The 17022-nt window shown below is 44.1% G+C and overlaps 2 protein-coding genes across 4 annotated transcripts in view; one reads left to right on the forward strand and one right to left on the reverse strand.

Annotated features, from left to right (window-relative positions):
- The window catches only part of COPS5 (COP9 signalosome subunit 5), a 28395-nt gene extending 16784 nt beyond the window's left edge, over positions 1–11611 (reverse strand). Inside the window, exons 1-5 of the mRNA XM_056522092.1 lie at positions 11431–11611; positions 8801–9035; positions 4382–4510; positions 4175–4240; positions 3879–3964 (exon numbers count right to left, since the gene is read on the reverse strand). Coding sequence (XP_056378067.1) covers positions 3879–3964; positions 4175–4240; positions 4382–4510; positions 8801–9035; positions 11431–11573 — 659 coding nt within the window. The 5' untranslated portion in view covers positions 11574–11611. The remainder of the gene's footprint in view (positions 1–3878; positions 3965–4174; positions 4241–4381; positions 4511–8800; positions 9036–11430) is intronic.
- Positions 11612–16841: 5230 nt separating this feature from the next.
- CSPP1 (centrosome and spindle pole associated protein 1) overlaps positions 16842–17022 on the forward strand; it is a 92464-nt gene continuing 92283 nt past the window's right edge. The window contains exon 1 of one of the 3 annotated variants that reach the window (XM_056522088.1): positions 16842–16908. The gene's annotated coding sequence lies outside the window, so the exon portion shown is untranslated. The remainder of the gene's footprint in view (positions 16909–17022) is intronic. The other 2 variants (XM_056522089.1, XM_056522090.1) reach the window with 2 other exon arrangements.

Below are 17022 nucleotides of genomic sequence, written 5' to 3' on the forward strand. Positions count from 1 at the left end.
TGTGGGGGTCCACTATTCTGGCACCACGGGGGGCTTTGTAAACGCACATGGCCCCTGACTTCCATTCCAAACTATTTTTTTCCCCAAAAGCTCAATGGTGCTCCTCTTCTGAGCATTGTAGTGCACCCGCAGTGCACTTGACGTCCACACATGGGGTATTTCCATACTCAGAAGAGATGGGGTTTCAAATTTTGGGGGGCATTTTGTCCTATTACCCCTTGTAAAAAATGTAATTTGAGGGAAAACTAGCATTTTAGTGGAAAAAAATAAAATAATTTACACATCCAACTTTAACGAAAAGTCGTCAAACACCTGTGGGGTGTTAAGGCTCACTGAACCCCTTGTTACGCGCCTTGAGGGGTGTAGTTTCCAAAATAGTATGCCATGTGGTTTATTTTTTGCTGTTCTGGAACCATAGGGGTTTCCTAAATGTGACATGCCCCCCAAAAACCATTTCAGAAAAACTCACTCTCCAAAATCCCACTGTCGCTCCTTCCCTTCTGAACCCTCTACTGCGTCCGCCGAACACTTGACATACACATGAGGTATTTTCTTACTCGAGAGAAATTGGGTTACACATTTTAGGAAGATTTCTCTCCTTTTACCCCTTGTAAAAATTCAATAACTGGGTCTTCAAGAACATGCGAGTGTAAAAAATGAAGATTTTGAATTTTCTCCTTCAATTTGCTGCTATTCCTGTGAAACACCTAAAGGGTTAACAAACCTTTTGAATGTCATTTTGAATACTTTGAGGAGTGCAGTTTTCATAATGGGGTAATTTGTGGGGTATTTCTAATATGAAGGCCCTTCAAATCCACTTCAAACCTGAACTGGTCCCTGAAAAATTTAGATTTTGAAAATTTTGGGGAAAATTGCTGCTGAACTTTGAAGCCCTCTGATGTCTTCCATGGAAACATAAAGTAGATATATTGTATATGTGAATCAATATAGAATTCATTTGGAATATTCATTTTCCTTGTAAGCAGAGAGCTTCAAAGTAAAAAAAATGCCAAATTTTCTATTTTTTCATCAAATTTTGGAATTTTTCACCAAGAAATGATGCAAGTATCGACAAAATTTTACCACTAACATAAAGTAGAATATGTCACAAAAAAACAGTCTCGGAATCAGAATGAAATGTAAAAGCATCCCAGAGTTATTAATGCTTAAAGTGACAGTGGTCAGATGTGCAAAAAATGGCCGGGTCCTACAGTGAAAATTGGCTGGGTCCTTAAGGGGTTAAATAGGGTGGTCAGGTGAATAAAATGACTCAAGACTCAATACAACAGACACACAACAGAATAATACATAAAGATACTTCCATCAGTCCTGATTTATGTACACATTCTTTTCTCTTGTTGCAGAAATTTCTGAGGCAAGCACCTAGATTTCTACAAGCCCCATTCAGATGAATTGGGCAATCGCAAACATTTTCCTAACAAATCTGCCACATGTGAATGTATCCTAATAATTAGAGGTGCACCGAAATGGAAATTTCAGAATCGAAACGAAACCGAAATAAAAAAAAATGTCCGGCCGAAACCGATACCGAAAATGACTTCTCCCCGTCTTCTGGTAAAATGCAGTGCTCCGCTCATTAGATTAGATTAGATTCCCCCACATTAGATTGCCAGCTCCCCCACATTAGATTGCCAGCTCCCCCGCATTAGTAGGCAGCTCCCCCGCAATAGTAGGCAGCTCCCCCGCAATAGTAGGCAGCTCCCCCGCAATAGTAGGCAGCTCCCCCGCAATAGTAGGCAGCTCCCCCGCAATAGTAGGCAGCTCCCCCGCAATAGTAGGCAGCTCCCCCGCAATAGTAGGCAGCTCCCCCGCAATAGTAGGCAGCTCCCCCGCAATAGTAGGCAGCTCCCCCGCAATAGTAGGCAGCTCCCCCGCAATAGTAGGCAGCTCCCCCGCAATAGTAGGCAGCTCCCCCGCAATAGTAGGCAGCTCCCCCGCAATAGTAGGCAGCTCCCCCGCAATAGTAGGCAGCTCCCCCGCAATAGTAGGCAGCTCCCCCGCAATAGTAGGCAGCTCCCCCGCAATAGTAGGCAGCTCCCCCGCAATAGTAGGCAGCTCCCCCGCAATAGTAGGCAGCTCCCCCGCAATAGTAGGCAGCTCCCCCGCAATAGTAGGCAGCTCCCCCCGCAATAGTAGGCAGCTCCCCCGCAATAGTAGGCAGCTCCCCCGCAATAGTAGGCAGCTCCCCCGCAATAGTAGGCAGCTCCCCCGCAATAGTAGGCAGCTCCCCCGCAACAGTAGGCAGGTTCCCAAATTAGGTCAGCATTTCCCCCACAATAGTAGGCAGGTTCCCCACAATAGTAGGCAGCTCCCCTCAACAATAGTAGGCAGTTCCCACACAATATTAGGCAGCTCCCCCCAACAATATTAGGCAGCTCCCCCCACATTTTTAGGCAGCTCCCTCCCACATTAGGTCAGCAGTTCCCCCACAATAGTAGGCAGTTCCCCCACAATATTAGGCAGCCCCCCCACCCACAATATTAAGGAGCTCCCCCCCCCCCACAATATTAAGGAGCTCCCCCCCCCCCACAATATTAGGCAGCTCCCCCCAACAATATTAGGCAGCTCCCCCCAACAATATTAGGCAGCTCCCCCCAACAATATTAGGCAGCTCCCCCCACAATATTAGGCAGCTCCCCCCCCCCCCCACAATATTAGGCAGCTCCCCCCCCCCCCCCTTCCCCCCACACACAATATTAGGCAGCTCCCCCCAACAATATCAGGCAGTTCCCCCCAACAATATTAGGCAGCTCCCCCCCCCCCAATAGTAGGCAGCTCCCCCCCACAATAGTAGGCAGCTCCCCCCCCCCAATATTAGGCAGCTCCCCCCACATTTGTAGGCAGCTCCCCCCACCCCACAGACATACAGCTTCCAGCCATATACAGTGTATGGCTGGAGGCTGTATATCTGTACTGCTGCCCCCACAGTGATCCGGTCACCGCTCCTCCGGCCCGGGGTCACATCTACTGCTATGGCCTATGGACCATAGCAGTAGGTGCTGGGACCGGAGGAGCGGTGACCGGAACACTGAACAAGATGACGCGGTCACTTACCAGGCCCCGGCCGGCGTGCGTTCTCCCGCGACGATCCTGCGGTCCTCCTGCGTCTCTATGGTTGTACGCACGGGACGTCAGTGACGTCCCGTGCGTACGACCATAGAGGCGGAGAAGCGAAGGACCGAAGGAGGATCGCGGGAGGATCGCAGGAGGACGCCGGGGAATGGTGAGTGACCGCCGGACATCCTTATGTCCCGAAAAGATTTTTCGGGACACAGGGATGTCCGGGATAGGATTAGGAATACTTCTTTTTATGTGCCCGGGCCGGCTCTGTGTGTGGCTGCAGGCGGGGGCGGCCAGAGCATATAAAAACTAATACTGTGTACTAAAAACCAGGGGGCCTCCAGCTGTTGTGAAACTACAACTCCCAGCATGCCCGGACAGACTTTGCCAGTCCGGGCATGCTGGGAGTTGTAGTTTCACAACAGCTGGAGGCCCCCTGGTTTTTAGTACACAGTATTAGTTTTTATATGCTCTGGCCGGCCCCCGCCTGCAGCCACACACAGGAGCCGGCCCGGGCACATAAAAAGAAGTATTCCTAATCCTATCCCGGAGAGCGCAACCCCCCCCCCCCCGATGTTGCGGCCGGTGCGGCCGGCCCCCCCTGCACCGCCCACGAGTGCCTCTGCCACTGGCAGTGTTTGTAACTTGTGCTGTGGGCGGGCAGGGGAGGTGGTCATTATCGGCACTTTTTTAGTTGTTTCGGCATTTTGCCGAAATAGCTATTTTCGGCCGATATGTATCGGCCGCCGATATATCGGTGCATCCCTACTAATAATGATCCATAACATAATACCTACTGTTTACAATGCACACCAAAATCTTCTATTTTATTCAAGGGGATAGTCTGGTATTCTGATGGACCTTCATCTGGAGGCTTGTACCCCTAATGATCAGAAACAGTATGATTTATATGATCACATAACTTAAAATAAATAATGTATATGAACATATACGAACATAAAATGCACCACAATTTTGGTGCATGTGGTGCGAACATTTTGGCACGTTAGCAATAGTAAATGTGGGCCATCTTATTTACAGAGGCAGACAAAAATGTGATAAAATGAATAGCTATTGCTACACAACACATTACCTTTGGGTATGTTCTGAACGCTCCAAGATTGACTTTGCCTGCAGATATTGTCCTGGTTGGATCGATCTAAGGAAGAGTATGTGATGGTTGTAACATTATATATAAAGAAATTACTTGCTTTTAGAATTATAGGGATACACATATCAGAATATTAATTTATGCACACAATTTATTTTTATTATAAAAGATTTAAGACATAACACTCACCACAACAGCAACAAAGGGTTCCTGGAATTGTTGATTTAGCATTTGAGTGCTGACATCTATTCCCGAAAGCCAGCAGCCGTACCCAGGGTGACTGTGGTACCATCCAATTGCATTTTCAAGTCTTCCAACCTGACCAAGAGAAAGTGATTATTAAGGTGTCTGCTGCTCTCTGCTGGCAAACTTATTATGGTCTTTTGGAGAAAAATAAGAGTTCATTCTCAACATAAAGTGTCAGATTAATATCAGATACAAAGCTGCAGATCCTGGCAGATAGGTGGTAGGGGGATAAAATTAACCATACCTTTATTTTTGCTGATCTCTGTTTGTAAAGTTATAAATGTGCCTTTTGTATAAGTAGCAAACTAGTGGTGCTGAGCTGCAGCAGGACGCTTCTCCCCTCCGCATAACAAAAACAGGGCTTGGCTTCCGGTATGAAGCCCTGTACACCAATTCGCCAAACCCCAGGAGGGAGGAGGAGTGCTCTGCACTAGGGATCCATGTGCTTGTGATTAGGAGGAGTCCCAGAGGTCGGACCACCACAAATCAAAACACGTATCACCTATTCTGTAGATAGGGTGGCAAGTTGTCTTTATGGGCGAAAGCACTTTAACCCGTTAAGGACTAAGGGCGTACCGGTACACACCCTTGAGTACTGGTTCTTAAGGACCAAGGGCATACCTGTACCATTACCGGGGTATGATGCGTGCTCACGAGCTGGTTAGTTAAACCACACGGTTGATGGCATACACATAAAAAAAAAAAAAAACACCAAAGTTCAAAACTGCGCATTTTTTGGTCATATACTATAAAAAAGCAATAAAAAGCAAACAAAAAATAACATCAGAAACATAAAAAAGTTATAGGGGTCAGAAGACGACAATTTTAAGCATAATAATTTTGGTGCATGTAGTTATAATTTTTTTTTTTAAGTAGTAAAATAAAATTAAACCAACATAAATAGGGTGTCCTTGTAATCGTATGGACCTACAGAATAAAGATAAGATGTCATTTTTACCAAAAAGTGCACTGCGTAGAAATGAAAGCCCCCCCAAAGTTTCCATTTCACCCCACAAATATTTTATTTTCAGTTTTGCCATAGATTTTGTTATGAAATTGCTTAATGTCCTTACAAAGTACAATTGGCGACGCAAAAAACAAGCCCTTATATGGGTCTGTAGGTGCAACATTGAAAGTGTTACGATTTTTAGAAAAGGAGGCAGAAAAAATGAAAGTAAAAAATGAAAAGTGACCTGGTCCTTAAGGGGTTAGAAAAGTGTATTTGTAACATTAATGGGGTAGTGAGGTTTTCCCCACTCTTCAGATGGACCCAAAACAAAAGCGGCCATTCACACACACAGGTATGTATTATCATTTTGATGGTATATGTTTGGATCCGTGCACAAGCCCTTTTCTGAAGTACGGGACTCATGCACAGAATTTCGCACAGCGTGGTACAGTTGCCTCAGCTGGTGCTGAAGATCACATGGGCCTGAAACTGAATGCACAAACATTTCCAAAGAAAAGACAGCAAAAAAATGGGGCAACCAGAGCCCAATAAAGCACACGTCACTTTAAAGACATTAAAGCTGTGACAATGTTTCAGTGTAAAACCTCAAGTGTTTCACATAAAAAATTAGATCAGCCAAAACAAGAAATAAATATAGAGCATTCACCGGCTAAAAAAAAAACAAAAAAAAAAAAAACACGTGATCAAATGCGGTTTATAGGAGAGAGCCGGTTAACAGCAGCAGACAGATGGGACAGCCGCTTCACAGCAAACACTGCTTCAAAATCCCTACCTCTTTAAATACACTTTATTGACAATGTGCAAACAGTTGCAAAATTACACTAAAAGACATAGTGAAGAGAATTTAAAAAAAGGAGGGATAAGTCACAAGGTATAAACTCCTAAAATATAGCTCTCTGATACAACTGCACGGCTCCCCGCCACAGCGGGTTTGCGCAGGAGACGAGCGTGGACGCAGCAACTCAAACAGGTCTACAGACTGGACCATTTGAGGCATTCCCTGCTCACTGTTTTATTGTGTACTGTATCTACTCATTCAGGCCAGCACAACCCAAGCCGCTACTGTATCCGCGACTGGGATATGATTCAGATATTGATTTCAGAGTATTGATCTCTCTATGCTAAACTAAATATACTTAAACATCAACTGAGTCACTGTCTCCTCTTATGCCCCTGAGGAAGACATTTGACTTTTGTCAGAAACGCGTCGGGCTACAATTTGGAGACGTGCAGACTGAGATAGTGACTATATCTGCCAGCATTGAGATATTGTAATTGACTAACAGGAGTCCATATATTGCGTCTTTTTGGAGGGCCAACCTTTTGCCCATGTATACACTCACTATTAAATATATGTTTTTAGTGATAAACTAGTAAAAGTTATGTTTTATGTCCCTCCCCATCATTTGTCTCTGATACTTTGTAACAAATACTCCAAGCTAGAGACAAGGCCAGTCAATTCCATCCATAGGCATTAATTAACAGAAAACATAAAAGGGAAAAAAGTTATTTTTTCATTTAGGTTCAGCCCAAATAGTTAACGCGCAGTGAACGTTACCATCAGTGTGAATGGGTCTTCGGCAAGAACCGTTCACACTGAGGAATTTCAGCAGCAGACAATTCAAGAGAATGAAGTGCAGCCAATATAAACATTGTTTTTCTTTTCTAAAAGGGGTACTTTGCTGCTCAGCGTTTGAAACAAACTGTTCCGAATGCTGGAGCCGGCGCCGGGAGCTTCTGACGTCATAGCCCCGCCCCCCTCATGGAGTCACACCACGCCCCTTCAATGCAAGTCTATAGGAGGGCGTGTGACAGCAGACGTCATGAAGAGGTGTGGCTACAACGTCAGGAGCTCCCGGCACCAGCTCCAGCGTTCGGAACAGTTTGTACCCCTTTAATGTCAAAAATATTTAATTAGGTGCAGTATCTTGGCATATCAGATAATTCGTGACATGCAAAATTAGGTGTGAAGTACACACTATCATTTGCATGGGTAGGGCATTTCATATTGGTAAGACTATACGTCCTTTTTATAATCGATTTAGTGATCCCTTATATTCTATTTGTACTGGCAAGGTGTCCCCAAAATTGATACCACACAAAAATCAACATGAAAGCAATCCTGATTGCCTGCGCTTTGTAGAACTGAAGTGTGTACAGGTCCCTAGCATGGGGGGTGATCAAGGTAAATTACTACTATGTAAAGGAACCCAGATCATACTTAAAGGGGTACTCCGGTGCTTAGACATAATATGCCCTATCCAAAGGATAGGGGATAAGATGCCTGATCGCGTTGGTCCCCGCCGCTGGGGACCCCCGTGATCTTGCACGCAGCACCTAGTTCTAATCAGTCTCCGGAGCACGTACGCTCCGGGTCTGATTACTAGCGAATCACGGGTGCCGGAGCATTGTGACCCCGAGATCAGCCATCTTATCCCCTTTCTTTTGGATATGGATAAGATGTCTTAGCACCGGAGTACCCCTTTAAGATGTGAGCACTGGGACCACTCAGTCTGAATGACCTTAATGATTTTATTCACTGTGCTTTTAAAGGGGTAGTCCTGAGAACTGAACTTTTTTAGACACTTATCTATATAGGGGATAAGTGTCTGATCGTGTGAGGTCTGACTGATGGGACCCGCTCCTGTACAGGACCCCGGCTACTTACGAGTCCTCCGCCCAGTCCAGCCCTCATTTTCCTGGACGAATGGAAAAGATTGACCGCTCAGCCAAATATCTGCTGAAGCGGGAAATTACTGCAGCCAATGATTGGCTGATCAAGCTGTCACTTGCTTCTGTACAGAAGAGGGGGGGGGGGGGGTGCTTTGCTTTGAGTACATGTAAGTAGTCGAGGCCCCCCTACAGGTGATTGCAGGGGGGGGGGGGGGTTACCAGTGGTTGGACCCCCCCACAACCAGACACTTGTCCCCTATCGTGTGTCTAAAAAGTTCAGTTCCTCAGTTCCTTGAACTACCCCCTTGAGTTGCTGCTGACCTGTATATTTGCTACAAAGTATCAGAATGGTATATTAGTCACCATTTTAGAAGTTCATACCTAGTACTCAGACCTCAAGTAAAATTTACTTACCTTTTTAAATTCACTTATTCACTAAATGGCTTTTAATGTAATTTTGCAACTGTTAGCACATTGCCAATAAAGTGTATGTAAAGAGGTGGGGCTTTTGGAACAGAAGGGTATGACGAAACAGTGAGGGTGACGGCTGCCCCCTCTGTCTGCTCCTGTTGACTGCCTCCCTCTAATAAACCATGTTTGATCAGCAGCCAGTGCTCTGGATTTGTTTCTTGATTTGGCTGATATAATCGTGGACTTCTCTTCACCCGTGTTCCCACAGTAGTGCCGGTGCCTTACTTTTCTACATACAATCACTGTACCTGCTTTGCATTTTCGATATATGCAGCCATGTATTCATAGGCAGCGGCCTGTGCGTTCACCCGGGTTTCTGTCCCTTCCACTGGTAAAGCAAAGCTATCCATAATAATCATGGTTTCTCCATCCACCTTTCCCAGCATCAGACCCATCACCTCCAGGTTTCCTCCAGATCTGGCATGCATCACCATCTTCAGCAGTGCCAGGGCGGATACTTTGCAGTACTTGAAGTAATGGTGACTGTAAAGCAAAATAAGGATACAGTGAGAACCAGTGCTGTGGAGTCGGACAAAATTTTGGGTACCTGGAGTCGGAGTCGGCAAACAATTCACCGACTCCGACTCCTACTAAATTTAGATTGGAATTTAAATGAAAAGCAAGTTTAAACGTCCCAATTCACAAAAAGTTATAATTAATGACTTCTCTATTGTAAGAATAAAGACCAATACATGCAGTGCCTCACGTAACCGCAAAACGAACACGTTAAGTGACTGTGAAGAAGCATGCTTTTCATGTGCTTTACTATATGGCACGCAACGCACAATTAGGAGCGGCAATACTTATACTTTCATAGTGTTGAGTTCTGCTGTTACAGGGAACCCATGGGTAACCTAGCCTCTCACTGATAAGGGGTTAAGGAAATATGTTTTTTTGCAGGACTAGAGAAACTTGTATAAGTGAAGGGAATGGAGGGTCAATAGTTCAAGACTGAAGCTGTAAACCATTGGAAAAACTGCTGCCATTCAGCTAAGGCTATAAAAAACTTGTAAACTCTGATTGTTAGCTTAAACATTAAACATGACTATGGGATTCTACTAGGGAAATCATGTTTTATAATAAATGCCCCTTCCTGGATCCTCCCACTGTCCTATCTTCAGCAGCAGATCACACAAAAAGGAGAAGGCAGCAGCTTCTGCCCAACTACCTCTCTTTGCTAGAAGAGCTTAGAAGAACTTGGTGGAACAGCTTCTTGGATTCAACTAAGTGTTTATAAATACATTCGCATATTAATACAGAGGAGTCTGAGGTACAAAAAACTGCGGAGTCAGAGTATTTATCTACCGACTCCAAGAACAGATACATTCTCTCAGGACCAAAATATGTCCTGGTATGAGGCTTCCTAGAATTTCTTTTAGCTTCTCGTGTTAGGGCCCTATTACATGAACAGGCCATGTTGTCCATTTTAATAGGGCCACCGATCAGTCATCCAACGAGCAACTGCTTGTTCTACGCTTCATCCATCATTCTAGTGTCTGTCAGAAGATTTAATGGAGGAGAGAGACAAAGTTGTCTGTACAGTGACCCCTCGACCTCCGATGGCCCCGACATACGATCATTTCAACATGCGATGGCCTCTCAGAGGCCATGGCATGTTGAAGGCAGCATCAACATACGATGCTTTTATATGTTGGGGCCATCGCATAAACGGCTATCCGGCAGCGCAGACTACTTCAGCTGCCACCAGATAGCCGTTTACGGTGCCCCGTGTGCTACGCTGACAATCACTTACCTGTCCTCGGGGCTCCGGCGCGTCCTCTTCAGGATCCCCTGCATCGTCGGCGCTCTCCATCGTCATCACATCGCTGCGCACCGCCATCCTGTCATCCAATAGGGGCGGCGTGCGTAGCGACGTGATGGCGGCGACGGAGAGAGAAGATGCCGGGGAAGCAGAGGCCTTGCCGGAGCGTCGGGGACACCCCGGGGACGCTGCGACAGCGATGGACGGCGACATCCAGGGCAGCGGTGACGGTCCAGAGCGGCGGGGACAGGTGAGTACAACTTCCTCTAACAGTGGTCTACAACCTGCGGACCTCCAGATGTTGCAAAACTACAACACCCAGCATGCCCGGACAGCCAACGGCTGTCCGGGCCAGGCATGCTGGGTGTTGTAGTTTTGCAACATCTGGAGGTCCGCAGGTTGTAGACCACTGTCCTATACTTTACATTGCACGGATCCCTCAACATGCGATGGTTTCAACAAACGATGGTCCATTTGGAACGGATTACCATCGTATGTTGAGGGACCACTGTACCAACCAATCAGGACACCAGTTTCACTTCCCCAATGCTTTAGAACAGTGGTCTCTAAACTGCGGCCTTTCAGATGTGGTAAAACTACAACTCCCAGCAAACCAGGACACTCATTGCCTGTACAAACCAATCAGGCCACCAGTTTCACTTCACCAATTATTTAGGACACTGGTCTGCAAAATGTGGTCCTCCAGATGTAGCAAAACTACAACTCCCAGCATGCCCGTACAGCTGCGGCCTGTACAAACCAATCAGGACACCAGTTTCACTTCTCCATTCCTTTAGGACACTGGTCTCCAAAGTGCGGCTCTCCAGGTGTTGCAAAACTACAACTCCCAGAATGCCCGGACAGCCAACGGCTGTCCGGGCATGCTGGGAGTTGTAGTTTTGCAACCTCTGGAGGGACACAGTTTGGAGACCACTGCTTTAAAAAAAAGATCTGGAATCTGATGGGTTGCTAAGGGCAACGCAGTAATCTATGTGATCACTGTTCACCCTGACATCTCCCGACCCACCACATGACTCTGTATTACCGTCCACCCTCCCCCCTGTCACCCGGCCCCACAGCCCGTCAGCTCTCTCTGTCCCCGGTGTCCGCACTTACTCCTTGGTCCACGGTTTAGCAGCCAGAATCTCCTGCTGCTGCTTCTTGTCATACTTGTAGATCTCGTCAATGCTCTGCACCTCCTGCATGTTATTGGAGAGCTCCCAGGTCTTTTGGGCTACATTACTGCCGCCGGCCGCCATCTTACCGGAGCCGAGACACAACACTCGCCAGTGCGCATGTCAGTGACCGGTACCTTCACATCCACCCAGTAGAGGGGAGGTCTGATACAGAACATGTGTTTGACTTCTCAGAGGAAACCTTACCATGCCGAATCTGTACTGTTTTAAAAAGAACATTTTACATATGGACACTGTAGTAGACTTTGTTTCGGATGTAAGGGCGTTTATCACTGGTATCACCCTTTATTTTATAATGGTACGATCCATTGTGTCAGGGAACGGGAACTGTAGCAGATGCTAGTTCAGAAGAGTGCCACCTAATGGTAACTCAGTGTAATTACTGTAATTACGAGTACTGTATACAGTGGTCCCTCAAGTTACAATATTAATTGGTTCCAGGACGACCATTGTAAGTTGAAACCATTGTATGTTGAGACCAGAACTCTATGGAAACGTGGTAATTGGTTCTAAAGGCACCAAAATGTCATCCAAAAAATAGGAAAAAGTGAGAAAAAAATGAGTAGATAAATAATATAGATAAAGCAAGTCCTTACAGTGTAATCACTGTATATGTCAGTGTTTCCCAAGCAGGGAGCCTCCAGCTGTTGCAAAACTACAACTCCCAGCATGCCCGGACAGCCTAAGGCTGTCCGGGCATGCTGGGAGTTGTAGTTTTGCAAAAGCTGGGGCCACCCTGCTTGGGAAACACTGGTCTATGTAGAGGACAGGAGCGTCTTCAGGGTCCTGTACAGTACACGCAATGTCCCAAAAAAGTAATGGAGTCGCCCTCACCTGGTATCCAAAGGAGCAGCTAACCCAGATACAGGTAAAGTGTACAGAACATGTAATACCAGACACCAGTCAGTGCATACACTTCAGTAATACAGGTGTTTTACCAGTGAATGCCCATTTTGATTGGTCGGTTCTTCAAGCCATTGACACGTTTCACAGATCTGGACTGTCTGTACATTGTATGTTGAGTCTGGTTTCAACTTACGATGGTCCAGAAAAGACCATTGTATGTTGAAACTATTGTATGTTGAGGCCATTGTAAGTTGAGGGATCACTGTATAAAGCAAAAGAAATAAAGCCAATCATATAATGCAGTTTTGAAGAAAAAAAATATAATTTTTATTTCTTTATTGAAACATGGCGAACATAGAGGGCATAAGTTTATTTCTAGGGTATCGAACATGTTTAGAGCTATTTCCATACCTGTATAGTGGCATCACTGTGTGCATTATCATTGTGCTATGATGCTGTGTTCAATACCCTGTACAGTAACATCACCTTATGCATTATTCTTGTGACATCACTGTTTATTACCCCAGTACAGTGACGTCACTGAGCACATTATCCTTGTACTAGGAGGATATGTTTATTACCCCTGTACAGTGACATCACTATGTGCATTATAGTAGTATTAAAATGCAGTTTTTATTGTCTCTGTACTGTGACATAACTTGTATTATGATGTTCTGTTCATCATCCATCCACATGCATGTTATAGTTGTATTATGATGTTACTGTTTATTACCCACCGGAGTACCCCTTTAATGTCACAATACAAAGATAATGCAATAAGTGATGTCACAGTATCGCCGGCCAAGTCGGGACTTCGCTGCGGCCGGTGATAGGCTGAGGGCAGTATGACTCGCCAACCACCGGCAACCAGGAAGAGGATCGCGGCGGAGACCGGAGTGGGTTACTGGAGGCCCCGGGGGAGCGAAGGAAGGTATGTATCTATTTGTTTTTTTTTTACTGCCGGCAGTATGGAGGACAATTTTTCTAGTCTGGAGTTCTCCTTTAAAATGGACTGAGATGTCAGCAGAGAGCACTGTGGTCATGATGTCAGCAGAGAGCTCTGGTTTCCAAACTGAAAAGAATTTTCTTTGCAGTATTCAGCAGCTAATAAGTACTGGAAGGATTAAGATTTTCTAATAGAAGTAATTTACAAATCTGTTTAACTTTCTGGCACCAGTTGATTTAAAATAAAAAGTTTTCCACTGGAGTACCCCTTTAATGTTTATTGTCTCTGTACTGTGACATCACCTTTGTGTGTTAAACTTGTATTATGATGTTGTGTTTATTGTCTATGTACTGTGACATCACCATGTGTGGTACCCTTGTATTATCATGTTGTGTTTATTGTCAATGTACTGTGACATCACCATGTGTGGTACCCTTGTATTATCATGTTGTGTTTATTGTCTATGTACTGTGACATCACCATGTGTCCCTTGTATTATCATGTTGTGTTTATTGTCTATGTACTGTAACATCACCATGTGTGGTACCCTTGTATTATCATGTTGTGTTTATTGTCTATGTACTGTGACATCACCATGTGTGGTACCCTTGTATTATCATGTTGTGTTTATTGTCTATGTACTGTGACATCACCATGTGTGGTACCCTTGTATAATGATGTTGTGTTTATTGTCTATGTACTGTGACATCACCATGTGTGGTACCCTTGTATAATGATGTTGTGTTTATTGTCTATGTACTGTGACATCACCATGTGTGGTACCCTTGTATTATAATGTTGTGTTTATTGTCAGTGTACTGTGACATCACCTTGTGTGGTATCCTTGTATTATGATATTGTGTTTATTGTCTATGTACTGTGACATCACCATGTGTGGTACCCTTGTATTATGATGTTGTGTTTATTGTCTATGTACTGTGACATCACTATGTGTCCCTTGTATTATGATATTGTGTTTATTGTCTATGTACTGTAACATCACCATGTGTGGTACCCTTGTATTATCATGTTGTGTTTATTGTCTATGTACTGTGACATCACCATGTGTGGTACCCTTGTATTATCATGTTGTGTTTATTGTCTATGTACTGTGACATCACCTTGTGTGGTATCCTTGTATTATGATATTGTGTTTATTGTCTATGTACTGTGACATCACCATGTGTGGTACCCTTGTATTATGATGTTGTGTTTATTGTCTATGTACTGTGAAATCACCATGTGTCCCTTGTATTATGATGTTGTGTTTATTGTCAGTGTACTGTGACATCACCGTGTGGTACCCTTGTATTATGATGTTGTGTTTATTGTCTATGTACTGTGACATCACCTTGTGTGGTACCCTTGTATTATGATGTTGTGTTTATTGTCTATGTACTGTGACATCACCTTGTGTGGTACCCTTGTATTATGATGTTGTGTTTATTGTCTATGTACTGTGACATCACATGTGTGGTACCCTTGTATTATGATGTTGTGTTTATTGTCTCTGTACTGTGACATCACCATGTGTGGTACCCTTGTATTATGATGTTGTGTTTATTGTCTATGTACTGTGACATCACCGTGTGGTACCCTTGTATTATGATGTTGTGTTTATTGTCAGTGTACTGTGACATCACCTTGTGTGGTACCCTTGTATTATGATGTTGTGTTTATTGTCAGTGTACTGTGACATCACCTTGTGTGGTACCCTTGTATTATGATGTTGTGTTTATTGTCTATGTACTGTGACATCACCTTGTGTGGTATCCTTGTATTATGATATTTTGTTTATTGTCTATGTACTGTGACATCACCATTTGTGGTACCCTTGTATTATGATGTTGTGTTTATTATCTGTGTACTGTGACATCACCATGTGTGGTACCCTTGTATTATGATGTTGTGTTTATTGTCAGTGTACTGTGACATCACCATGTGTGTTACCCTTGTATTATGATGTTGTGTTTATTGTCAGTGTACTGTGACATCACCATGTGTGTTACCCTTGTATTATGATGTTGTGTTTATTGTCTATATACTGTGACATCACCATGTGTGGTACCCTTGTATTATCATGTTGTGTTTATTGTCTATGTACTTTGACATCACCTTGTGTGGTACCCTTGTATAATGATGTTGTGTTTATTGTCAGTGTACTGTGACATCACCTTGTGTGGTACCTTTGTATTATCATGTTGTGTTTATTGTCAGTGTACTGTGACATCACCTTGTGTGTTACCCTTGTATTATGATGTTGTGTTTATTGTCTCTGTACTGTGACATCACCATGTGTCCCTTGTATTATGATGTTGTGTTTATTGTCTATGTACTGTGACATCACCTTGTGTTCCTTGTATTATGATGTTGTGTTTATTGTCTCAGTACTGTGACATCACCATGTGTCCCTTGTATTATGATGTTGTGTTTATTGTCTCTGTACTGTGACATCACCATGTGTGGTACCCTTGTATTATAATGTTGTGTTTATTGTCAGTGTACTGTGACATCACCTTGTGTGGTATCCTTGTATTATGATATTGTGTTTATTGTCTATGTACTGTGACATCACCATGTGTGGTACCCTTGTATTATGATGTTGTGTTTATTGTCTATGTACTGTGACATCACCATGTGTCCCTTGTATTATGATATTGTGTTTATTGTCTCTGTACTGTGACATCACCATGTGTGGTACCCTTGTATTATGATGTTGTGTTTATTGTCTATGTACTGTGACATCACCTTGTGTTCCTTGTATTATGATGTTGTGTTTATTGTCTCAGTACTGTGACATCACCATGTGTGGTACCCTTGTATTATGATGTTGTGTTTATTGTCTATGTACTGTGACATCACCATGTGTCCCTTGTATTATGATATTGTGTTTATTGTCTCTGTACTGTGACATCACCATGTGTGGTACCCTTGTATTATGATGTTGTGTTTATTGTCTATGTACTGTGACATCACCTTGTGTTCCTTGTATTATGATGTTGTGTTTATTGTCTATGTACTGTGACATCACCATGTGTCCCTTGTATTATGATATTGTGTTTATTGTCTCTGTACTGTGACATCACCATGTGTGGTACCCTTGTATTATCATGTTGTGTTTATTGTCTCTGTACTGTGACATCACCATGTGTGGTACCCTTGTATTATGATGTTGTGTTTATTGTCTATGTACTGTGACATCACCATGTGTCCCTTGTATTATGATGTTGTGTTAAGTGTTTAAGTGGGATAAGTGTTTTCTGCTGCAGATGCCCATTAATGGTCTATTCACATGTACAGTATTTTGTGCAGATTTGTTGTGCAGGATTTTCTGCTGCAGATTTCAATGTAAACAGAATGATTGAGCACTGCTTGAAATCCTGCGCATCAAATCTGCATAGAATACTGTACGTGTGAATAGACCCAAAACATTACATGAAACTGCACACTCGTGATCCTCCTTTCCACTAGGGGCGCCAGAACACACTTTTAGACCAAAAATTCAGCTGAGCACCGGGGGGCGGAGCCTGTCACCACAGAGACGCACAGCTAACGGCTGTTCACACACACGGCGGCGGAGAGGAGCAGCTGCGGCCGGAGCGCTGGGTAATGATGCTGCGGGGCTGTGAGTGGTGTTGTAGTGTGTACGGTTACCTGAGCAGTGTGCGGTAGTTATAGCAGTGCGCTGTGTAATAAAGGACGTGTCACCCGGGTAACTCC

The sequence above is a fragment of the Hyla sarda genome, chromosome 5, assembly GCF_029499605.1.
Source record: "Hyla sarda isolate aHylSar1 chromosome 5, aHylSar1.hap1, whole genome shotgun sequence".
In the NCBI taxonomy this organism is placed as follows: Eukaryota; Metazoa; Chordata; class Amphibia; order Anura; family Hylidae; genus Hyla; species Hyla sarda.